This window comes from Engystomops pustulosus, chromosome 6 (genome assembly GCF_040894005.1).
Source record: "Engystomops pustulosus chromosome 6, aEngPut4.maternal, whole genome shotgun sequence".
Lineage (NCBI taxonomy): Eukaryota > Metazoa > Chordata > Amphibia > Anura > Leptodactylidae > Engystomops > Engystomops pustulosus.
In genome coordinates, this window is record NC_092416.1 from 98,741,546 (window position 1) to 98,767,456 (window position 25,911).

At 44.3% G+C, this 25,911-nt stretch overlaps 1 protein-coding gene across 4 annotated transcripts in view; it reads right to left on the minus strand.

Moving 5' to 3' along the window:
- The window catches only part of LOC140064042 (beta-2-glycoprotein 1-like), an 80,710-nt gene extending 59,544 nt beyond the window's left edge, over window positions 1-21,166 (minus strand). Inside the window, exons 1-3 of one of the 4 annotated variants that reach the window (XM_072110469.1) lie at window positions 21,110-21,166; window positions 18,653-18,825; window positions 11,150-11,290 (exon numbers count right to left, since the gene is read on the minus strand). In XM_072110469.1, coding sequence (XP_071966570.1) covers window positions 11,150-11,290; window positions 18,653-18,722 — 211 coding nt within the window. In that variant the 5' untranslated portion in view covers window positions 18,723-18,825; window positions 21,110-21,166. The remainder of the gene's footprint in view (window positions 1-11,149; window positions 11,291-18,652; window positions 18,826-21,109) is intronic. The other 3 variants (XM_072110467.1, XM_072110465.1, XM_072110468.1) reach the window with 3 other exon arrangements.
- Window positions 21,167-25,911: the final 4,745 nt, after the last annotated feature.

Below are 25,911 nucleotides of genomic sequence, written 5' to 3' on the forward strand. Positions count from 1 at the left end.
GGTGGTAAACTTCTGTATAGGAGCACGGCCAGGCAAGGAATGAAAGCAGTGCCATTCAGAGAAGATTTGTATGGTCACTTTGTATAGGCTATAAAATGTAAACATTTTTTGGTAATGCGAACATATGAGGGCTTATTATTTTAAGGGTGAGATACAGTGTATAGATATTTCATTTTTGGTGTCTATAGTTTATTCATGAAATTTTCTTAACTATTTCAAGATGGACACAAACAAAATCATCAATTTTTATTTTGGATTTTTAGCACTTTTTCTCCTGCTCGCTATAACATAAAAATAGTATTTTATCTGTATTCTCTGGTTCACTACAATTTTGGTAATACCTCATTTATATAGTTTTTCTTATCTCATTGTTTTTACTATCAACAAATTTCAGGGTCATAACTCTGTATTTTTCTGTTGACAGATATGCTTGAGGGCTTATTTTTTGTGAAAAGACTTGTTCTTTCAGTTATATCATATTAGGCTGCATAACATTTTTTTATCACATGTTCAGAACATTTTTTGTGAGGGTATTTGATTTTCATGATTTACAGTTTTTCGTATTTTTTTTTTTTAAGTCATTCACCAAGCGGGTTCAATATTGATTTAGATTTATTGTACAGATTGATACAGATGCGTTTTTTTGTGTTTATATACATTTATTTGGATTGTATATGTAACTGGGTCGTTTAGGGGGCTTATTTAATTATTGTAATAAAATTATTTTTACTGTTTTATACTGAGACTTGAAGCATGCTCAGACCTTACACATGTTCAGTTAGTTACAGTCGGGTCCTGTAATCAAAATATTATGATTACATTTTTTTGTTTATTAGAAAATATTTTAAATCAGGTGAATAATAGATAAAAAATGGTTTACAATGCTTAGAGGAAATACTGAACCAGTGAAGCATGACAAAAAAAACTCAGAGATTTGTGGAAACCTGTGATGCATTTAAAATGTATATTTCTCATAGTTTTCTTCCACTTAATAGTATTCATGCTTTCTGTATGTGAACAGAATCATTTTATAACAGCTTGCACCTTTAATAAGTCATATGTGTATGATGATATTAGAGGAAACAGCACCATCTGGTCACCTTCCCTTTGGTGATAAAAGTCATTTAACAGGCAGAGCATCTGGGTTTCCGCAATGCCCTCCTCTGCAACATGTGTGCCAGAGAGCCAGGCCGATGTTTGTCTGTGATAAACGTTTAACTATGTTTTATTTTTACTGCTTGGTTCCCCTGGTACAAAAGTGCCCCTTTTTGATATTTTATTCATGTTCTTAGTTATATTTTATATTTTAGCTGTATGAGTGCCTTTGTAATCTTGCCATTTAATGTAAAAGAAATAGACTTGGTTCCTGAGTGACAGAAATGATCGCTGTAAAAAATTGTAAAGAAGACCACTAGGGGACATTTACAGCCAGAGGAAAATGTATAAAATGTGTATTACAAAACACTTTCTTTCTTTGCAAAGGCAAAGAAAACATTACACAGTCAGGCAAATTAACAACCAATACTAAATACATTTTCATGAACTGCTATTAGAAAGCACTGCCCTATACCTACATTGTCCCTCTACATGCCTGTTAACTTAAACCAACAGATCCTAAAGCTGTATGCAAATGGCCTGAGTTGGGTCCAATTAGTCATTATCATATTCAGCAGTCCAGCTTATTCATGGGTGGGAGGCACAGCAACACCCCCAGTGCTTGACTGACAGCCTGTATTATGATGTGACACTCCTGATTCTGGCTGCTCCATGTGCTCCCTGGTTCTGGCAGCCATGCCCCCTGCAGCCTGTATGTGACAGAGATACTCCTATACACATGACCAACAGCCTGTATAATGATGTTAGACTCCTGGTGATGGCTCCTCTATGTCCCAGTATGCAGACATGTATATGCGAAAAGAACATGTCAGGTACATGTGTAAGTGATGTCTGTGTCTCTCACAGGCAGTAGATAAAACACAGACACCAGCAATGCTTTACCAGATGAGATAACATTGCATTAGATTTACATTTTTTCATTGTTTCTGGTTGTAATTTTATTACTGACCAATGTACACTTCAGCAATCACAGGTAGGTACGGCACTCCACGTAGTTGTGGTGCACGAGGACAGGCGAATACACGCCAAGCATACATATCCTGGCCAAGGTATTAGAAAAGGTAATGACACCGCTAGTCATGAAAACACCTGCTTTCTTGTTAGACACTGCAGCTTTTTTGTCGTTGGTTAGAGACATCAAACAGGTGGGGGTGGATGACATTTTAGTCACCATAGACGTAGTTAACCTCTACACCTCAATTGAGCATGATAAAGGTATTGAAGCCACTAGGAGGTTGCTTTCGAGGGATTTAAGATTAACATTTGAAAAAGAGAGTTTTTGATTGATATTCTTATAATAGTTCTAAGGGATAGCTACTTTTTATTTCAGGACAGCTTTTTTCTACAGAAGTGCAGAACGGCCATGGGGTCGAACATGGCTCCGCCCTATGCAAACTGTTATATGGCGATGTTCGAGGAAGATCATGTCTATACTCATCACTTATATCAGAAACACGTTAAATTGTGGCGTTGATCTATCGACGATATCGTTTGCATATGGGCGGGGCCACGTGAAGTCCTTGATGAGTTCATTTTCTTTCTCAATTCCATAAGAGAAGAATTACAGTTCACCACCACCTCAGATTTGGTTCACGTTAGCTTCCTCGATACATTACTGATGAAAGATGCTAGGGGTTTTCTTACTACTGACCTATACCAGAAAGTGACAGACAGGAATAGTATTCTCCACTTTAGGAGTAACCACTGTGAGACACTGAAGGGGTTAACTGTGGATGGGCGGTATGTTTCCCCTAGGTTTTGCTATTACGCAAGGCCTTAGTGCTGAGGTTGGGTGTCCAGCACCTTGGACACAGGTGATGGGAGCAGCCCAATCAGTCTTTTTTTAAAACCGCTCAGCAGAGCTGGAAGGGTTGTCTCTCTCTGGAAGGAGGCTGAAGAGCACACAGCCCTGACCTCTGTGCCTGGAGCAGCCAAGTGATTTTGTATAGTGGTGAGTTAGTGGAATACGTGTATAGTTAGCACCCTGACGGGTAGGATTTTGTTTGTTTAATGCCTGAATGTAAAGGCTATTTTATTTTGCTGCTGCAATAAACGCAGGCGAGACCTGTTTTGGACTGTACTTTGGTGTCACTGTCTTGAACTGCATCACAGCACCCCGCTACCACGGTCTCTACTGGGCCAAATCTCCCACATATGGTGCTTCGGATTGCGGGCAGTTCAAAAAGATACACACCTGAAAGGCTCGCTACATCCTGCAACATTGCATGGCCTGGGTGAAAGCAGCAGGCAAATTGCAGGATAAAGCCAAGATGGAGGACTTTATTAAAGCCATGCTCCAGCAACAGGAGGAGAGATCCCGCCAGCAGCAGGAGGAGGCCAGAGCTAATCGGCAGCAGCAGCAGGAAGAGTCCCAGGCTAATCGACAGCTGCAGCAAGCCATGCTCCAGCAGCAGGAGGAGAGGTCCCGACAGCAACAAGCCATGCTCCAGCAGCAGCAGGAGGAGTCCCGAGCCATGCTCCAGCAACAGCAGGCAGAGTCCCGAGCCATGTTCCAGCTGATGATGGAAAAGTTTTCTGGAGTTATGGCAGCACCGCAAGCGACGACTACTGAGGGGTCCCATACTGGTCTGCAAGGGTACCCGGTTGTCCAGCATTCCGCACGGGCTGCAGTGCAGAAGGCTTTACAAAAGATGACGGCGACCGACGACGTGGAGGCTTATCTCACTGTGTTCGAGCGAGTAGCTGAGCGAGAGGAGTTACCAGCTGAGCAGTGGGCAGATGTCCTGGCACCATTCCTGACCGGCGAATCGCAGAAGGCCTACTACGACCTGAGTGAAACGGAGGCCCGTGAGTACCCCCAGCTAAAGGCGGAGATTCTGGCTCGTCTTGGGGTCACCGTTCAAGTTCGTTCCAGCCGGGTCCACCAGTGGGCATACTCTGAAAAACTACCCCCGCGCTCCCAAATGCATGATCTGATCCATCTTGTCCGGAAGTGGCTACAACCCGATGACTGCACCCCAGCACAGATGGTCGAGAGAGTGGTTCTTGACAAGTTCACCCGTTCTCTGCCCTCTCGGCTCCAGCGGTGGGTTGGACAGGCCGGTCCCACAAATGCTGAGGAACTCGTGTCCCTAGTAGAGAGATATCGGGCTACGGAGGATCTTCTACTTATCCCTCCCACATGAAGCAGTGCCAGTGACAAGGCCAATAAACCATCTGGTAGGACTGCTACTGCAGAAAAAGGGAAACAGGTTAGGTTGGGAGGGGGTACACTGGGGGGCTTGGATACACAGAAACCCAGTGAGGCTCGTGACCGAGGTCATAGCCGTATCCAGTGCTGGCGATGCCATGAAATGGGCCATATTGCTGCCGAGTCAGTCACGGATGCAGAACCCCAAGTGTGTATGGTCACAATCGGTGGTCACACGGTGGAAGCCTTGCTAGACTCAGGGAGTCTGGTTACCCTGGTGCGGGGAACTTTGGTTGATCCTGGACTGTACAGTGGGCGTAAAGTGGGAGTGTTATGTATACATGGGGACACTCGCGAATATCCCACTGCTGTCATCAACCTACATACACCTTGTGGTACTATTACCCATGAAGTGGGGGTGGTGGGGACCCTGTTTCATGAGGCTATTATCGGCAGAGACTTACCGGTGTTTTGGGACCTCTGGAGACGAAGACCCACCTCAGGTGCTGTTGCAGATAATGGACGTCAGGTATGTCCGGCCTTGGCCCCTGAACCCTTTGAGGCCGATGTACCCACACCAGCAGTAGGGGTGACCCCATGTGATGAATTCTCTCCCCTAGAGGTCCTAGCTGGTGAGGTCGAGGGCCACGAGGAGGTGGCCGACATGCCGGACCTTGAGAATTTTGGGGCTGCACAGCTACAGGACCCTACCTTGTTTAAAGCACGGGAGAATGTTAAGGTGATAAATGGGGTACTCCAAATACCAGGGGCTGACAAAATATACCCCCGAATGGTGATTGTTGGGGAGCTGTTATACAGGGTCGACCAGATACGGGGTGAGGAGGTTGAGCAACTTGTAGTACCCCAATCTCACCGTAGGCTGGTGCTAGAGTTGGCACACAAACATGTGCTGGGAGGGCACTTAGGTGCTGAGAAGACCCGGGAGAGGATCCTGCAGAGATTTTTCTGGCCCGGGGTGTGGGAGGAGGTAAACCGGTATTGTAGCTCCTGCCCTGAGTGTCAACTTACTGCCCCGGTGTCCCACTTCAGGAGTCCTTTGGTCCCGCTACCAATCATAGAGGTGCCATTTGAACGGATTGCAATGGATCTGGTTGGTCCCATAGTCAAATCCTCAAGAGGGCACCAATACATCCTGGTTATCCTGGACTACGCTACGCGGTATCCCGAGGCGATTCCATTAAGGAACACCTCCTCCAAAAATATTGCTAGGGAGCTGTTCCAGGTATTCTCACGCACAGGCCTCCCCAAGTAAATCTTGACTGACCAGGGTACCCCATTCATGTCTAGGGTAATGAAGGAGATGTGTAAGTTACTGCAGGTTAAACAGCTCCGCACCTCTGTGTATCATCCTCAGACAGATGGCCTAGTCGAGAGGTTTAACAAGACCTTGAAGGGGATGCTAAGGAGGGTGGTCAGCAAGGATGGGAAGGACTGGGATTGTTTGTTACCCTATTTGATGTTTGCCATACGTGAAGTTCCCCAGTCCTCCACGGGTTTCTCACCCTTTGAGCTGTTATATGGCCGTTCCCCACGTGGGCTTTTGGATATAGCCAAGGAGACCTGGGAACAGGAGAGGACCCCCCACCGTAGTGTGATAGAACACGTCTCCCTTATGCAGGACCGCATAGCGGCGGTAATGCCCCTTGTAAAGGAGCACATGACAAGGGCACAAGAGGCCCAGTCTAGGGTCTACAATAGGTCAGCCAGACTCAGGACCTTTAACCCAGGCGACAGAGTGCTAGTTCTGGTGCCCACCGTTGAGAGCAAGTTCTTGGCAAAATGGCAAGGACCATATGAGGTCATGGAGAAAGTGGGGGAGGTTAACTACAAGGTATCTCAGCCGGGGAGGAGGAAACCCGAACAGATATACCACGTGAACCTCCTAAAGCCATGGAGGGAAAGAGAGTCCCTGATAGCCGTGGGAGTAGAAAAAGCGTCTGTCCCCAAGAAGGTGACACCGGAGGGAGGTGTACCCGATGCCAAGGTGCCTGAAGTACAGATCCCGGAGTCCCTCTCCAGGGCCCAGATTCAGGAAGCGAAGGAGTTTGTGCTCCGAAATGTGGATGTGTTCTCTAAGTTACCGGGACGTACTTCAGTCATCAAGCATGACATCGTAACCGAACCCCACATCCGGGTACACCAAAAACCCTACCGGGTCCCGGAAGCGCGCCGGAAAGCCATATCCGAAGAAGTCAGGCAGATGTTAGACCTGGGGGTTATCGAGGAGTCTAAAAGTGACTGGGCGAGTCCTATTGTGTTGATTCCCAAACCTGATGGTTCCCTACGGTTCTGCAATGACTTTAGGAAGTTGAACGAGGTGTCCAAATTTGATTCTTATCCCATGCCCAGGGTTGACGAGTTGATAGAACGACTTGGACAGGCTAGGTTCTTCTCCACCCTTGACCTGACGAAAGGGTATTGGCAGGTACCCCTTACTGACAGGGCCAAAGAGAAGACCGCTTTTGTTACCCCTGATGGGCTTTTTCAGTACGTGGTACTCCCCTTTGGGCTACATGGGGCTCCCGCCACATTCCAAAGGTTAATGGATCTCGTGCTAAAACCTCACCGGAGATATGCCTCGGCCTATCTGGATGACATCATAGTTTATAGTAACGATTGGGAGAGTCACCTGGCCAAGGTGCAAGCAGTGGTAGACTCCCTGAGGGCAGCAGGGTTGACAGCGAACCCCCAAAAATGTGCTCTGGGTCTGGAAGAGGCCCGTTACCTGGGGTACCGTATTGGGCGAGGTGTCATCAAACCCCAAGTAAATAAAGTGGAGGCGATCCAGCAGTGGCCACGACCTATGAGCAAGAAGCAAGTGAGGGCTTTCCTAGGCATAGTGGGCTATTATCGCCGATTTATCCCCGATTTTGCTACCATAGCGGCACCCCTGACTGACCTGACCAAGGGTAGCAGGGCGGTGATGGTAAAGTGGAGTGAAGAGGCTGAGGGGGCGTTTCAGCGACTTAAGACGGTTTTGTGCGAGGGACCGGTACTGATCACCCCTGACTTCACCAAGACCTTTATTGTGCAGACTGACGCTTCTGACGTGGGCTTAGGGGCTGTCCTGTCCCAAGGAGTGGAGGGTGAGGAACATCCCGTGACATTCCTGAGCCGCAAGCTCACACCTCCTGAGAAGAACTACAGTATAGTTGAGAGGGAGTGCTTGGCGATCAAATGGGCTCTGGAATCCCTGAGGTATTACTTGATAGGGCGACAGTTTACTCTAGTGACCGATCACTCTCCCCTCACCTGGATGAGTCAGGCCAAAGAGAGGAACGCCAGGGTCACAAGGTGGTTCCTAATGTTGCAGAATTTCAAATTCACGGTAGAACATCGAGCAGGAAAGCTGCATGGGAATGCCGATGCCCTGTCTCGTACCCACTGTCTGATGGCCAAAAGTGTTCGCCCCCACAGGGTCAAACAGAGGGGGAGGGTATGTGAGACACTGAAGGGGTTAACTGTGGATGGGCGGTATGTTTCCCCTAGGTTTTGCTATTACGCAAGGCCTTAGTGCTGAGGTTGGGTGTCCAGCACCTTGGACACAGGTGATGGGAGCAGCCCAATCAGTCTTTTTTTTAAACCGCTCAGCAGAGCTGGAAGGGTTGTCTCTCTCTGGAAGGAGGCTGAAGAGCACACAGCCCTGACCTCTGTGCCTGGAGCAGCCAAGTGATTTTGTATAGTGGTGAGTTAGTGGAATACGTGTATAGTTAGCACCCTGACGGGTAGGATTTTGTTTGTTTAATGCCTGAATGTAAAGGCTATTTTATTTTGCTGCTGCAATAAACGCAGGCGAGACCTGTTTTGGACTGTACTTTGGTGTCACTGTCTTGAACTGCATCACAGCACCCCGCTACCACGGTCTCTACTGGGCCAAATCTCCCACGCCACCCATATTCAACCAAAAAGTCTATACCCAAATCTTAGTTCCAAAGGATAAATAGGATCGTGGTCGATCCAGAAATGAAAAAGGTTAGATTAAAAGAGATGGAACAGAGATTCAGACAACGTGGTTATCCAGAGAGAGTTTTAAAACAAGCAAGATTGTCAATGGAGACACCCTAGAATAATAAAACTGATGCGGAGAAAAGGATTGTTTTCTCGCATCGTTTTCACCCTCTCAATTGGAGAGTTGACATGATTGTTAAGAAACAGTGGAGACTTCTAGGGACCTCGTTTCCGAATGTGGAAGAATTTAAAAGACCCCCATTCATTTGTAACAAGAAATCTCCCAAGTTGCGTACAAAACTGGTGAAAGCTGATATCGGCAGCACACTAAGGGTCCCACGGCAAACCTTTCTTGCCACTAGAAAGAATGGAATGTTTCCTTGTCTGAACTGTGCCCAATGTTCCAACATTATGAGAGGTGATACATTTTATCATCCCCGTTCAGGTCATCCATTGAAAGTAAAGGGTTTCTTTACATGTAACTCCACAAATGTGGTTTATCTCATTAGGTGCCCGTGTGGTTACTTCTATATTGGAGAGACAATGCAGCGTATTTCTGAGCGCATCAGTAAACATAAATCCACGATCCGATGTAAAGATGTTTTCCAGCCTATCCCCTTTCACTTTCAGAAATGCTGACATACCATTGCACAACTTAAATTTATGGTAATTGAAAAAATTGAACAACCTAGACGAGGAGGTAGTGTGAAACAACTCCTGCTACGCAGGGAAGCGTTCTGGATTTACACTCTGAATACTCTGGAGCCACAGGGTTTAAATCGTGATTTCAATGTAACCAAAATGTAACTTTGTTTAGATATTTCAATGAGCTGTTTATTTTCTTCCTATAACTTTATTGACTTTGTTTATTTCCCTCACCCATAGAAACGATTGGTGAAATGAACGATGTACGAAGTACCCCCTCCTGATGGTCTCACACCTCGATCTGGATTTCCCAAGGATGTGACGTCAACAATAGAGGACTCATTCACATGATATAAAATAAGTGTCTATAGCAAGTGCATTTAGCAGTTGACAAAGGCTTTATAAACCGAAACGCTTTCTACTATATGTTTATATGACTTCTGATTAATAAATCTTTCGCAAAGAAGCAAGACGTGAGTGCTGGGATATTTTCTTCAATGTACACTTCAGGCATGAGACTCCATTTGGCAGAGCAAATGTTAATTACATTTATGTAAGCATTCACACCTCTTCTTTCTCATCTCTTGAAAAGAAGAGATCACAGGAATAGTAGACATGTGTGTTGCTTTCCCTCCAAAATCTAGGACAGACAATAGAGATATCATAGCTGTATGTATGCCTAGCTGCATGGAAATTGCAGAACACCCCTAATGTTAGGCCCAGACACCCCAAGTTTGGTATGGGGTGAGAGGAAGCGGCACATCTTCCAATGGTGGTTATGCCATCTTCCAATCAAAAGTTATGGGGTTGTAATAAAACCCCAGACGCAGAAAGTACCTCTCTGGAGGGAGGAGGAAATGCAGCCCCAACTCTCAGTGACATCACAGCCAGGGGTTTGGGTCAAAAACCCACTAGGTTTTAAATAAGCAAATCTGCAAAAAGGCCTTTGTCAGTCTAGGAACTCTATTCATCAGAAGGCTGCCTGGACCTCTCCCTGCTGTGTTCCTCAGCCAAGATGCCTCTCTCTATCTGATAGGAAAGGTATTTTGTTTCCTTTATCCCATAACTGTTTGTATGTATTGTATGTATATTGTTCTGTAACTTCTTTTTTTTTTAATATGATAAGTTTATGTTATAAGTGTATTGTACCTTTTATGCATGTTAAAGCGTTAACTTTAATAAGCCTCTTCATGTAGCCTTAAAGAATCCCTTAAAGCCCTAAAGAAGTTTGTGAAGGGATTACGTTAACAGGTTCTTTAACATAGCATATGTAGTGACTGCATGTTCTGTGAGAATCATAAGTGAGCATTCTCTGTGTGGATGAGGTGCCTACGGCCTTCTTAGCATAAGTAATTTGTGGGTCTTGGCAGTGAGTTGGTCTGGGGAGGGATAACAGGGGTGACATCATTTTCTCTCTACATGTGCCTATGCTCATTTGCATAATAAAGAAAATATGATTTTAGGATGACTAAAGTATGAATTATGTAGATAATGACTGGGATGGAATCCTTGTGAGCTGCTCCAACAGGTAGTGGCGACATGACTAGTGACAGAGACCTGATGACAAGTGTTCTTCAAGAGCTTTTTGCCTGACCTTCAACAATCAAAACATATGACGCATCTTTTGAGCAGTCCCAACTTCAAACAGAGAGATATGTATGATATCAATCCTTATACAGTATTGCAGGATGCGTTACTTTAATATAAGTGTTGGGAGATAAATTATACTACCGTAATAATGAGAGCATAACTGACTTAGAGGTTGACACATTCACTTTCCAAGCATGTTTGTTTTAGTTCACCGACCTTACACTGACTGCTACTACAGGGTTTGCAGAATGTGTACTTATTGGCTATATATGTTGGATAAGCACACAAGGATCCTTGATATGCCACATATCAATGGTGCCAATATGAGCAGGCAGACAATAGTTTGTTGTAGTCACTGCCCCTGAGATCAGTGCTAGAAAAAGTGTTTGTCAGAGGCACTATTTTAGGAATTTAGGGCACATTGTATATTCTGCTAATTGAGTTCTATTTATATATTGCTTGAGGAAGACATCTAACAACCTGTTATAGTTTATAAAATGTAATAGAACACATTTACCACAGCAGCTCTGAATTGCTTTGGAAATATCTAGTCTGAACATAAAACATTTCCAATGAAGATATCCATTTACGATATAAAGATTAGACAAAATCATTATTTGTCATTTGTTTTTTTCAGAATAATCATTTAACTGGTCATGATTCAAAATATAGACATACGCGTAACGCAGCTCATTCCACATTCTCCATCACATAAACACTTCATCCTCTTCTTTGGACAGTCTTGGTCCTTTGTACAAGCCTTTTGACATATATGACCTATAAGGTATCTTTTTCTTATGGGACAGAGATCTGTAAAATCTGAAAAAAGTGATAAATAAATTAAAAATAGTCAAATATTTAACCAATGCATTTATATAAAGAAAGATGATAACCAGTGAAGATCCTGATTTTATGTGTCTGGTCTGGACAGGATGGGCTTAAAAGTGTGGTCCCATTTCGGCAAATTAATGTTACTGTTTGTATGATGAAACGTTATTAAATTTTCCAATATACTTTCTGTATCAATTCCTAACAGATTTCTAGATCTCTGCTTGTTGTCATTCTATAGGAAGCTTCTATGTTTACTTCCAGTAGACAGAAATCTGACCATGGTCACAGAGGTGCACAGTCCGCTTTATCACACGGCTCTGATTACTCTATATGATACTATGATACACCTCTTTGCTGGATATTTATGATATACCTCTTTGCCGGATATTTTACAGGGCTAACACCCGCAATTGGTGCCAGCTTCGACCATGGTTGCAGGTGGGTGTTTGCTGCAATCTGCCCTTGAGCCTTGAAAACTGCTGAAAACTGAAAACTTTCTTAGGACATGTTCAGCCATATCTTGGCCCTTCTATCCTGATGGTTGTTGAGCAATTTGACTATTTGGGTATAGTTATCCATAGCGATGTGTCTAAACAAAGTTAATGTGTCATTAACAAAGCAAAGCATTAAAAAAGCAAAGCATGGAAACATTTGCCCTTATCTCTAGTAGGCAATGAGTCAATGGGGCACACTTACTAAGAACAGTATAGTGCAGAGTGTGCCAGAGGCAGGAATTTTGCACACATCCTGCATAAATCTGGCGCCCTCTGCACTACCCCACTTGCACCTTTAACATAGGGCATGCAACACATACATCGGAATCTTAAAAACAGTAAAAAAAGTTTTAAAAAAATCATTTAAGGAACTTCAAAATTCACATCACCCCTTTTCCCTAGAACTGATATAAAACTAAATAAACTGAAAAATCACAAACATGTTAGGTATTGTTGTGTCCCAAAATGGCCAATCAAAATATAAAAGTGGTTATTCCTGACGGTGAACCCCATGGAAAATAGCTTCCACATGTCCAAAATGTCACTTTTACACCATTCTCCACCACATAAAAAATGTAACACATAGGGGCACATTTACTAAGGGTCCGAACAGCATATTTTCGTCAGGTTTCCCAACTTTTTACCATTTTGCCCTGAATTGCCCTGGGTTTTTGGTGCACGCGATCGGATTGTGGCGCATCAGCGGCGGCTTGCATGTGACACAAATCGTGGGGCGCGGACGTCTGACAACCCAACTGATTCGGACAAACCACGGAATTTAAAAAATGAAATTGTGTCGCAAGATCAGCACTCACATGCCCCGGGAAGAAGAAGGTGAACTCCGGTGGACCTTAGCGGAGGAAGCGACACATGCAAGAAATTGGACGCACAACCTTAGTGAATCGCGGCAGACCCGAATCCTCGTCGGACAACGCACAGCGGGGATCGCGACGGGATGGGTAAGTAAATGTGCCCCATAGTGATTAAAAAGCTGCACAGTCTTCAAAATGGTAGCAATAAAAATATGAACTCATCATTTTTTGTACACATTGATTCAATTTTTGAAAATGTATTAAAAAACAATAAAACCTATATAAATTTGGTATCACCCTACCAAAGAATAAAGTAGATTTATCATAAAAACAATGGAAATCGTAAAAACTGAGCCCACAAATGCATTTTATCGCCAATTTTACCACATTTGGAATTTTTTTCCCATCTTACCAGTACATGGCATAGAATAATAAATAACGTCAATGAGAAGTAAAATTTGTTATGCAGAAAATAAGCCCTCAAACAGCTCTGTTCACGGAAAAATGAAAAAGTCATAGGGGCACACACACACATATATATATTGCAGGTTGTAGGGGCTCTACTCAAGTGGTAGGTGGTAGCCTTTAGAGAAGCGCCAGGCAGCAGTCTTTCAGATGAACAAAACAGGTGTCTCTATTTTAGATATAAAAATAACAGCAAAACAAAATGCATAGTCCACAAGATAAATCTCAGTCCATGTCATTAAGCACAGTACACATTAACAGGCATAGTACCGTACTTAATTTCCTCCTGGGTTAGGAGCACCTTTTCAGTCCTCAGACTTCCACACACAGCAAGGCCCAGCTCTGGTTCTGACATCCACTGTGTTCCTCTCAGCTACACACACAGGTAGGGGACCACACTCCCCTGCACCTGACACAGCTGGCTTTACATAGGCGTGGTATGTGGGAGCAGCCATCCGACCCAGCACTTTGACTGCTCCAGAAAAAAACCTGTCCCAGATTAGCTATATTGCAGCTATGCTAAAATAACAAAAGCGCCTCAGTGGCCGAGCGCGCAAGGCCATGCACCACGCTGACATATCTACCATCCACTATGACATCTTGTGCCTTCCTACAATATATATATATATATATATATATATATATATATATATATATATGAATTAGAGGTCTCTATAAATATGTAAAATCATTTGTGTCAGGAATCCTGGAGGAGACATCGGGCAGCCTTGGGGCGCTTGGCATACCCTCCAGTGAACTAAATTCCCCCAGTATTAGGCCCCTTCCACACTAGCGAGTGTGATGCGATGAACTCGCATCACACTCGCAACGCAAGCTGCCGGGAACGCACGGCCTGAACGCTGCACCGCGGGAGTGAACTCAGCATGTCAGTTCACTCCCGCGGTGCAGCGTTCGGGCCGTGCGTTCCCGGCAGCTTGCGTTGCGAGTGTGATGCGAGTTCATCGCATCACACTCGCTAGTGTGGAAGGGGCCTTACAGTGGTCCGATTCACAGAGAATGTGCAGGAATCCCCTTACATACTGTGGTCCGGCTTGACCACGGCGTGTAAGGGGTTAATACCCATGATCAGAGTTATCTCCGATCATGGGTGTTACAGCAGTGTATATACCCAGCGATCACAGTATAACAGCTTCTGGTGCTTTTATGCCGGCAAAAGAAGCCAGTGCCAAAGCTGCAATGGTAGCACTGACAGCCCTGGGGTCCTTCATTGGCCCCCAGCTGCAATGTAATACCATCAGTACCCTGCAATAATTTTTGCATGGTGCCAATGAATGAAAGAGGGAGCGCATCTCATTGTATCTGCTTAGACACAGCGTTCCATGTTTAACCACGGTGCCTAAGGGGTTGAACACCTGGGATCAGATAACACAGCCAAGTGAAAGCCATTGGGGCGGATTTATCAAGTGTCTGAAAATCAGAATATTTCTAGTTGCCCATGGCAAACAATCACAGCTCAGCTTTCATTTTACCAGTGCTCATGAATATTTTAAAGGGGAGCTGTGATTGGTTGCTGTGGGCAACTAGAAATATTCTGACTTTCAGACACTTGATAAATCTGCCCCATTGTGTCAGAAGAAGTACCCATCAGAGTGCTAGAGTATAATTCATAAATGGTTCAGGCATACACGGAATCTCCAAAAAAGTAAGTCCGAGTAAGAATGGTTCTCAGGACATACATAGTATAACCCAGTGGTGGCTAACCTATGGCACTGGTGCCAGAGGTTGCACTCAGAGCCATTTCTGTGGGCACTCAGGCCCTCATCAGAAAGGACTCTAGGTATCTTCCTGCAGTCCCAGACAGTCCAGGACTTGGTGTGCACAGAGCTATTTTAAAGTGGCAGTGTTATCTGTGACTACTGGAGGAGTAGGAAGGTGTGGACAGATCTACTTTATTCTTTGGATCGGTGCGATCATGGGGTACCAAATTTGTATAGGTTTTATAATGTCTTGATACATTTACAAAAATGAAATCCTCATGTACAAAAAATTTTGGGGGGGATTATGCCATTTTCTGTCACTAATAACTTTTTCATACTTCGGTGTACGGAGATTGCGTAGATTTGATGACGTTTTCATTTTTAGGACCGTATGACCTTTCGATCACTTTTTATAGAATTTTTTATATTTTTCAAAATGGCAAAAAAGTGCCATTTTTGACTTTGCTATTTTCACTATTTTCTGTTACGGGGTTAAACAAAGTAACAAACCATTATTATATTTTGATAGATAGGGCATTTTCGAATGCGGTGATACCTAATGTGTTTATGATTTTTACTTTATATTCATATCAGTTCTAGGGAAAGGTTAGAAAAAAATGAACTCACAAGGGGCATTATAAACCTATTGTTATGGACTGTCTACACCAGAAAAACTGATTCAACTCCATCATAAAAACAGATCAAATCAGACTAGCACAATCTCCGTCAGCTCCATAGAGATTAATGGGGCAGAACGGTCATGCACAGCCATGTGCTCCATTACTCTTATGGAGCAACGAGGGGTCGGTTGGACCCCTTGTTTTTGCGATCTGCGGGGGTCTCATCACTGAGACCCCCAGTGATCAGCAAGTTAGGCCCTATCAATTGTACACTTGAACAAATTGTACAATTTTTTAAGTTCATGATGTATAGTGGATACATCTTAGACCAAGGCTCCCACTTTAAGATTTAGAGCAGACAAGGACTTGTTGCAGACACCCACTACTTAAGAATGAATCGTTGGTTCTAAAGGGGTATTTTATTGTTGTTTGTCAGCAGAGATGGATTGTTTCACAGTTTACTCTTCTTCACAGAAATTGCCCACAGGCTCTAGGTTCCCAGTTACCAGCCTCTATGCAGGGTTTTTCATAGTCACAGTTCCTGTTCCAAATACATGCAGAAGTGCTCTCCCGGTCACTAGCATCTCTTCTATCACTGCCTGATCTTGCAAACCGTTCTTATCTCATGGCTGCCTACCTCCTAACCTCCTAGCATGAGATTGACTAGTGCTATTAGATGTTTCCACCCCAGCCCCACTTCCAGCTGCACTTCCAGTCGGCCACTCCACTATTGAAGGCCCTGGCTTCACTGCTGTGGAGGCCACAAGTCCCAAGACAATAGCAGCTCTTACCAGAGAGCTGTCAGATGTATATGTCAGATGGCAGAGCAGGACCCGGATCCCACCGACTGGGAGCAGAAGATGCAATCTGATATTATTCACAGCACACACATGGGAGTCGGACTTCAACTAACATCTCTGATATTTCTTTACAGAGGCAGGGTGGATGCTCAGAGTCTTAGTGAGTAGAGCAGCTGAGGATAGCCAACCCCAAGAACAATAGAAATCAGGTTGAAATGCCGAGTTCAGTAAGAAGTTCTCATAGCACACGTCTACTCACATGCCTTGCTTGGCACACCACCGCACATCACCTTGCCGGGCTTAAGGCTCAGCAGCAACAACTACTCATCTGTCTACTCCAGGGTGGTGTGTATTTTTTCCCATGGCCTATTGCCATTTTCCCATGGCTGTACTCAAACTGGTGGTGCAGGTGCGGCACTAACTGGAGGCAACAAGTGATGTCTGGCAGTATATGCGCCAAAATGCTTCCTATCGCAGTCCCAGCTGCCATTACATTAACCCCTAGGATCAGTTAAAGAGATGTAATGTCCCTGCCCATGCTTACTTGTCCATGTGTCAGTTGTTATGTGCACCTTGCCAGCAATGCAATTGCACAGTGCACACTTTATTTTCTCTACAACCTATTGGTGCAGGACGGGGAAAGCCTGCAGAGAAAGTTGTGGTGGTGTATTGTTGGACAGCCGACACCAGAACATTCTTAAAACTCTGTCTCCATCAAAGGCCAGCAATTTCGAAATGCTGCCATTCAGGACCAAGGCTTGTGGTCGAGAAGGGCCAAAGTTATGCTTTCTTACATGTACCCCTCTCCATCGCGGCACACCGTCCCGAGTGCACTCACCTCTCTGCAATTATTGATCCCATCCGGGCTAGCCAGTGTGTGTGCGTTCCCACAACTGCTGATTGGTGCGGGCCACTTTCAGGATTCTTTAAAAGCTGGATGCTCCCAGCAACCCCCTGCCGGATCTTAGTGCCCTTTGCCAAAGAGTGCTAAGGAGCACAGTGTTTCCTTCTCAAGTGTTGACCTCCTGCTGTGACCTCAGAATTGTTCCTGATTCTGCACCTCCACTGCCAGCCTTGACCTCTTGCTCCATCCCCGACCTTGCATCTTTGCCGCCTGTTTCGACTATCTGCCTGTCCCCAACCTCGAGCCTGCTCAGTGTTCCTGTACCTCGACCTTGGCTGCCACTGTGCACCTGTGGAACGAGCTGGTGGCACCATGCCTCAGCAAGACCATCCTGCTTTGCGGCGGGTTCTGGAGAAGACCGGGTGCCACTCCGGTCCCAGGTGTCAGCTTGTGTCATCGTCCGTGGTGGTCCAGGGGGTTTACTACCCTGAAGCCTGACAATGTTTAGTAGCCTATTAAAGTGCCAATGAAAACTACAGCTATCCTACAGGGAACCCTTACACAGCTATATAGATGGAAATGTAAAAAGGATACAGTTACAATAGTGTAGTGTAGTATAATTTTTTAAAAAATGCATACATTTGGTATGGATGTAAGGGGCGATGTAATGCTAAATAACATTAATTTGTTATTATGTACAACACAGTGAATGTTGTAAAGATATGTTAAACAATTCCCAATTACAACAAAAGTTATTCTCAATTAGGGCTCCTTAATATCAACTACAGTGGAACGTAGCTATAAACAAAAACTCTTAATTTGGAGAAGAAATAAAACCATGTAATATTTTATATGTAATGCTGAATACCATTTTATATATGTCTCTAAATAGTTTATGAACTGGCTACTTTTTAAATAATACTATTCCGGAATGGAATCCTGTATCTATCCTCAGATGTACTGAGCTGAAGGACTCGTGACATGTGTTTGCCACAAGTGCACTAGATACACAACAACTGATGTCTGGTGCAATTGTGGCAAAGTCTCTGTGACTCTCAGAGAGACCTAGGTTATTATACAAAGTTAGTTAGTTAGACATTGACAATTAAGGTCTCCAACTTTTAACTACACTTAGGAGGTACAGTACTAAGATGGACAAGTAATTGGTGGCTTGATTTTCTTGGAGTATCTGTTTCTCCCAATTACAGGGATTTCCAATGATCCTTTATGTAGTGTTACCTTTTCCTAGGAGTTGTATAGTCATGAACCATTCCTGAGCCAATTACCTTTTTGGCCTAAAAGGATCTTTGGTTCTCACATGCATCAGTAAGATCAACAATTAGCTAAATGTAAACATTATCAATTATCAATGTAAAATGAAAACGGAGCAGCAGTTGGATTTAAAGCTTTGTATCAATAAGAGGTTACAATCACATCCCTGGAACTGACTTAGTCAATGAACAGAAACACCACTCCAATGGATCAAGTAAAGTTTAAAAATGTACAACAATTATTCAAAAGAGAAAAGTTCCTTCCTGTATATTAACCCTACATTTGAGATATATAATATAATAATAAGTAGCCAATTATACTATACCTTGTTCACCAAAGACACATAGAACAACAATAGGGACGGAAACAATTATGAAATGTAATTTCCAAGCCATTTGTTCAACTGCCAATATCCAAATGTTGATACTCTTAAATGAATCATGTTTTGTAAGTCTGTACCTTCTTTATAAATTAGGAATGTTACTGGTTAACCTGTAACTAGGATGAAAAAGAACAAAATCTGTGTCAAAGGCCATGCTGACTGAGCTCATCCTGTTTAAGTCTTTGAACTCTCCCATAAAGTTAGTTAATGAACATAGACACCAACAATTACACCAAAACATAGACATACAGGCCCAGATTTATTAACCCCTTAACGCTCTGCGCCGTAGCTCTACGGCGCAGAGGTATAAGGAATGTATGGAGAGGGCTCACGGGCTGAGTCCTCTTCATACAAAGGTGGGGGTTTTTGCATTTTGCAAAAAAAACCCCACCGCTAATAACCGCAGTCGGTGCTTGCACCGATTGCGGCCATTAAGCATGTGATTGCCGCCGGCAAAGTCGCCGGCTGCGTTTAAAAAACGGCGGCGCGCGGGCGCCGCCATCTTTAATGCGATCGCCACGCCCCCGAATGTCACCGGGGGGCGCGATCGGTTGCCATGGTAGCCTTGGGTCTTCTTTTGACACGAGGCTACATGGCTTCTGCAGATTCATTACAATGAGCCAGTAGCTCATTGTAATGAATGTGCTGCAAAAATGCCATATATTGCAATACAGAAGTATTGCAGTATATGGTAGGAACGATCTGACCATATAGGGTTAATGTACCCTAGATGGTCTAAATAATAGTGAAAAAAAAAGTTTAAAAAAGAAAAAAAATTAATAAAATATTAAAAATTCAAATCACCCCCCTTTCCCTAGAACGGATATAAAACATAATAAACAGTAAAAATCACAAACATATTAGGTATCGCCGCGTCCCAAAATGCCCGATCTATCAAAATATAAAAACGGTTACGGGCGGCGGTGACCTCTGAGGTGGGAAATGGCGCCCAAATGTCTGAAATGCGACTTTTACACCTTTTTAGATAACATAAAAAATGAAATAAAAAATGATCAAAATGTCGTACAGACCTCAAAATGGTAGCAATGAAAACGTCGCCTCATTTCGCAAAAAAATGACCCCTCACACATCTCCGTGCACCAAAGTATGAAAAAGTTATTAGCGTCAGAAGATGGCAAAACATTTTTTTTCTTTTTTGTACACATTCGTTTAATTTTTGAAAATGTATTAAAACACAATAAAACCTATATAAATTTGGTATCACCACGATCGCACCGACCCAAAGAATAAAGTAGGCATGTTATTTGGAGCGAAGAGTGAAAGTCGTAAAAACTGAGCCCACAAGAACGTGACGTTTTTTTTTCAATTTTTCTAAATTTGGAATTTTTTTTCAGCTTCGCAGTACACGGCATGTTAAAATAAATAACATTACAGGAAAGTAAAATTTGTTACGCACAAAATAAGCCCTCACACAGGTCTGTACACATAAAAATGAAAAAGTTATGGATTTTTGAAGTTGGAGAGCGAGAAATGAGCCGAAAAACCCTGCGTCCTTAAGGGGTTAATAGTGAGACAAACTGCACTCTGTAGTTTGCCAAACTAATGTGGAGGGTGTGCCAGATTATTGAAGACCGGCGTATGTTCTTCAATAATCTTGCACACCCTTCACAAGCCGAGTGTGCTTAAACTTAGTGCACCAGTTTTTTTTTGGTGCACTCAGTTTAACAAACATGCACTCCATTTAAGTCAGACTCTCAACATAAATGTGGTACCTGGTCCAAATCGACAGTGGCATACCCCTTTATTTGCAGAGTTTTGTATTGCACTGGAAACAATGCAGCCGGTAATACAAAACTTATACAAACATATGATAAATACATGTGCAAGCAATTTGTGTATTTATGAGCAAGGTTAGACAGAAAACTAGCGCAGCCAGTTTAATAAATCTGGGCCACAGTCTCCTGTCCAGCAGGAAAAGAAGAAATCTAATACATAAATCTGAGTGTATGGGGCATATTTACCAGGACCTCTGCGCCACACCAGTGAAATAATCGCAAATGCTAGCTTATTGTTAGCACTTGCGATTATTTGCCCCAAACCGCCACCTTCACGGGGCATTACTGTATCCGCGCCGGTGCACTTGCTGCCGCCGGTGACTTTTCATATGTGAAAAGTCGCCGGCTGCGTTTTTTTCTACTCCAGGCCCTGCCTGCTTCCGCCTCTTGATGTATTGCGCTGCAAAAATTCAGGAGCGCCACCGTATGATAAATGTGCCCCTATGTGTGTATGTGTGTGTATGTCCGCTAAATGAATCTGCACCAATGTATTTACAATTACCAAATTTTGCACAGTTGTTGCCTGTGACTCAGGGAATGTCTTAGACCAGGTTTTGAGCCAAAATTTTCACCCTGCGCTTTCCAAAACCCACTTGTTACCCACCATATACAGAGCCATATACAGAAGCCATTGTCTGCTGCTGCTGTGGCAGTTGGATGATGAGCCGTCATTGGTTGCTATTCTGCCACAGGTCACTAATATGAGCTCTGAGCTGTGATTGTTAGGTGAGTGTGAGGTAAGCTGGATAGGGATACAGAGATAGGGGCAGATTTATCAGAAGTGTCTGAGATAAAACTGTTCCAGTTTCCCATGGAAACCAATCAGAGATCAGCTGTAATTATATAAACAGCTGTGCAAAAATGAAACTTGAACTCTAATTGGTTTCCATGGGCAACTAGAGCAGTTCTGCTCTCAGACACTTCAGATAAATCTCTCCATAGACAAAGTGACAGTCAGAGACACAAACAGTCACTAGAAAGAGAGTGCCTGAGACCGACCGTCACTGGAATGAGAGTGTTAGAGACACAGACAGTCGCTTGAACGAGAGTGTCCGAGACAGACAGTCACTGGAATGAGAGTGCCCGGGACAGACAGTCACTCTAGGATAGGTGGCTACAGTAGGGTCTGGAGGACAGGAGGCTACAGGAGGAGGCTGGAGGACAGGGAGCCACAGGAGGATGATAGAGGAAATGTTGGATGGAGGAGGATGCTGGAGGAGGAGAAGGAAAGGAGGATGCTGGAGGAGGCTGGGGGACAGGAGGAGCAGCCTGGAGGACAGAATGATGCTGGAGGAGGCAGGGGGACAGGAGTAGGATGCTGGAACAGGCTGGGGGACAGGAGGAGGATGCTGAGGAGGCTGGGGGACAGGAGGAGGATGCAGGAGGAGGTTTGGGGACAGGAGAAGGATGCAGGTGGAGGAGGCCAGAAGACAGGAGGATGCTGGAGGAGGCTGGTGGACAGGAGGAGGATAAAGGACATAGGTGGCTGGAGGAGAGGAGGAGGCTGGGGGACAGGTGGAGAAGGCTGAAGGGCTGGAGGAGGCTAGGGGACAGGTGGAGGAGGCTGGAGGACAGGGGATGATGGGGAACAGGAGAAGGAGGCTTGAGGACAGGGGTAACCTGGAGCAGGCTTGGGGACAGGAGAAGGAGGCTGGATGAGGAGGCTGGAGGACAGGAGGAGGTGGCTGGGCTACAGGAGGAGGAGGCTGGATGACAGGGGTCACAGAAGGAGGCTGAAGGACAGGAGGCCACAGGTTGAGGAGGCTGGAGGAGGAGGCTGTGGGACAGGTGGAGGAGGCTGTGGGACAGGCAGATGAGGCTGAAGGACAGTAGGATGCTAAAGCAGACAGGGGCACAGGAGGAGGATGCTGGAGCAGGCTACAGGACAGGAGGAGGATTCTGGAGGAGGATAGAAGGATGGTGAAGGAGACTGGGGGACAGGAGGAGGAGGCTGGTCTACAGGAGGAGGAAGCTGGAAGATAGGGGCCCCAGGAGGAGGCTGGAGGACAGTAGGCTACAGAATGAGGAGGCTGGAGGACAGTAGGCCACAGGATGAGGAGGCTGGAGGACAGGAGGGCTACTGGAGTTGGCTTGAGGACAGGAGGAGGCTGGAGGACAGGAGGCCACAAGAGGAGGCTGAAGGACAGGAGACCACATGAGGAGGCTGGAGGACAATGGACTACAGGAGGAGGCTTAAGGACAGGGGGCTGCAGAAGGAGGCTGGAGGCCACAGGAGGAGGATGGAGGACAAGAGCTACAGGAGGCTATAGGAGGAAGCTGGAGGACAGGAGCTACAGGAGGACAGGAGGCTAGGGGAGGAGGCTGGAGGACAGGAGGCCACAGGAGGAGGCTAAAGAACAGATGGCTACAGGGGGCTACAGGAGGAGGCTGGAGGACAGGAGACCACAGGAGGAGGAGGGAGGACAGGAGCTACAAGAGGACAGGAACCTACTGGAGAAGGCTGGAGGACAGGGGCTACAGAAGGAGGCTGGAGGCCAGGAGGCCACAGGAGGAGGATGGAGGACAGGAGCTACAGAAGGAGGCTGGAGGACAGGAGCTACAGGAGGACAGGAGGCTACAGGAGGAGGCTGGAGGACAGGAGGCTACAGGAGGAGGCAGTAGGAGAGGGGGCTACAAGAGGAGGCTGGAGAACAAGGACCATACCATGTGAGGAGGGGTAGGGGTAGGAGTACAGATAGTATTATGTGTAAGTTTGGGGATAAATAAAAGTGAAAAACCAAATGTAAAGTGAGGATAAAGTTAAAGAGGGGTCTTATATGTTGCAGATTTGCATTAGGGGGTATTATACGGGTCCAAGGGGGAGGGGGGCTGTTGGCCAAAGTAAGAGGCATTGAACCTTGGGGGGACCATCAAGGTCGATATTATACTATGCTTGTAAGTGGGTCAATGGGCACGGTTTAGAAAAAGGGGAGGGACTTTTGGTCACTCTTTCTCTCGCCCAAAAGTTGGGAGATATGATAAAGTAAGAGATGCTTGCCATATATGTGCATTGAATGATTTGATAGGATCTGGAAATAGAGTCTTTCCTGTGGACTGCGTAGTAGTGCAGGAAGTAACAGGGAAAGAAAACTGGTTGGTCTGGCTTCTTTTTAAATTAATTTTAACTACCATAAATGTAGAATGGATTCTGAATTTACCAAGCAGTAAGCAGAACATAACATACAAGATGTAATGGAATTTAACATGTTGTTGCTATGTCAACAGGCTAGTGCAGTGACCATAGAAATGAATGATCTCAAAGATACCAACTAATATGTAAATAGACAGCACTCCCTTTAAACCTAAAGGATGACTAGCCTTAATGTAGAGAACTTGCCTTCGGTTTAGGTCACTTTGTCACTTTTTCGACAATAAATATAAAGTAGGATAATTTTCTATATACACTAAAGGATTTTATTGTTGGCTATACATTTCAGTGTAATTCCACCTAACACTTCCAATTTTTCAGTTTCTCAATTTCATATGGGTCAAGGGTAAAGACATCTGAATATCTTTAAAAGAAAAGGCAGAATAAAATGGTGCTGAAGGATTATGTATCTGCAGCTGCATAAAAACACATTACAGCAGATGGTACGGCTGCCTAGCAACGAGGAATGCTGGTATGCTACTAGTCCTGCAGTTTTACCTTGTAAATTTAACTCCTTGGGACCATATTTGGCTACAGCACCCAAGTTATGACCTGTGTTATCTTACAATAAAAAAAATAAATAACAAAAACTTGTTGAATTAGTTGTAGTATAGTCACAAATGTAACTTAATTGGGACTACGTAAATGTAGACTTACAGATTTTCAGTGTGTATTCACTGACTGCAGATAGTTACCTGCCTACCCCCCCCCCACACACCACCAATAAAAAAACAAAGCTACTTAAAGGGACATTTTCGACAGCTTTTACCCAACAAAGCTGCCAGCATCCTACCAGTACATATAAAATATACTAGCATTTCCTCTGCAGGTGAAGGGAGGGGATAACTGTGACAAGGTAATCCTCCAGTGTGAAGTCCTGTGGATTTTCTGCCAGAAACCTTTCTCCCCAAAGTGGCTAAATGAGACCCTTCATGTGCATTTTTTTTTAAACACGTACCTTGTTCAGTAATGTTGTTCATGATTTTTCATTTCTTTTAGACACCATTGGCGAGATTTATCAGAACTGCCTAAGAGCAGATTTTTTTATTTGCATATGCCAAACAATAAGAGCTCAACTTTCATTTTCCCACAGCTGTTGATAACATTTAAGCTGAGCTCTGACTGGTTACCATGGGCAACTGGAACAGTTCTGAACTCAAGCAGTTCTGTTATTTTGACTGCAAAGATTTAGGGGGAACCTGTCATCAGAAATTGGCCTAATGAATCACAAGCAGTATGAGCTCAAGCAGCTGATCAGCTTCTAATTTATGCCTCTTTCATGGCCTAGTGTGCTGGCATCATCCAGAAAATCAACTTTGAAGTGAGATGTAAATTAGTTTTGTGAAGTCAAGGAGGTGGAGAGTTTAACACTAAAGTCAAGCTTTTCCTGCCCCCTTTACTGTTATCGATGGTCTTGTGTCCAGGGACATAGTTGCAGATCTCCTGCAGTCCAGCGCATGATGTCAATCACATAAAAGGAAGTGTTCAGAGAAAGGGAGAATTTGATTTCATTGTTAAACTCTTTGCATCTGTGACTTTATACATCTAACTTACATCTCACTTCAAATTTGAAAAAACACTGGTAGTGGTTTATTAGGACAATTTCTGATGACAGTCGTTTCTGTTTTTTACTCCCCATATTCAATGAGCCATAACTTTTTTTATTTTTCCTTTTACAGAGATGTGTAAAGGCTTGTTATCTGCTGAGCAAATTGTACTTTTTAATATTTTCATTTCATATTCCATACAATGTACTGGAAAGTTGGCAAAAATTTAAATGCTGTGAAATTGACAAAAAAAAAACACATTTGCGTCATTTTCTTGTGTGCTCTGTTTCTACAACTTTCTTTGTGCGCTCCAAATGACTCCTTTGCTTTATTATTTGGGTTAATATGATCACACAGATACCACATTTATGGAAGTTTTATTAGGTTTTAGTAGGTTGTAGAGATGAGCGAGCACTAAAATGCTCGGGTACTCGTTATTCGAGACAAACTTTTCCCGATGCTCGAGTGCTCGTCTCGAATAACGAGCCCCATTGAAGTCAATGGGAGACTTGAGCATTTTTCAAGGGGACCAAGGCTCTGCACAGGGAAGCTTGGCCAAACACCTGGAAACCTCAGAAAAGGATGGAAACACCACGGAAATTGACAGGAAACAGCAGGGGCAGCATGCATGGATGCCTCTGAGGCTGCTTAAACGCACCATTATGCCAAAATTATGGGCAACAGCATGGCCATGACAGAGTGACAGAATGA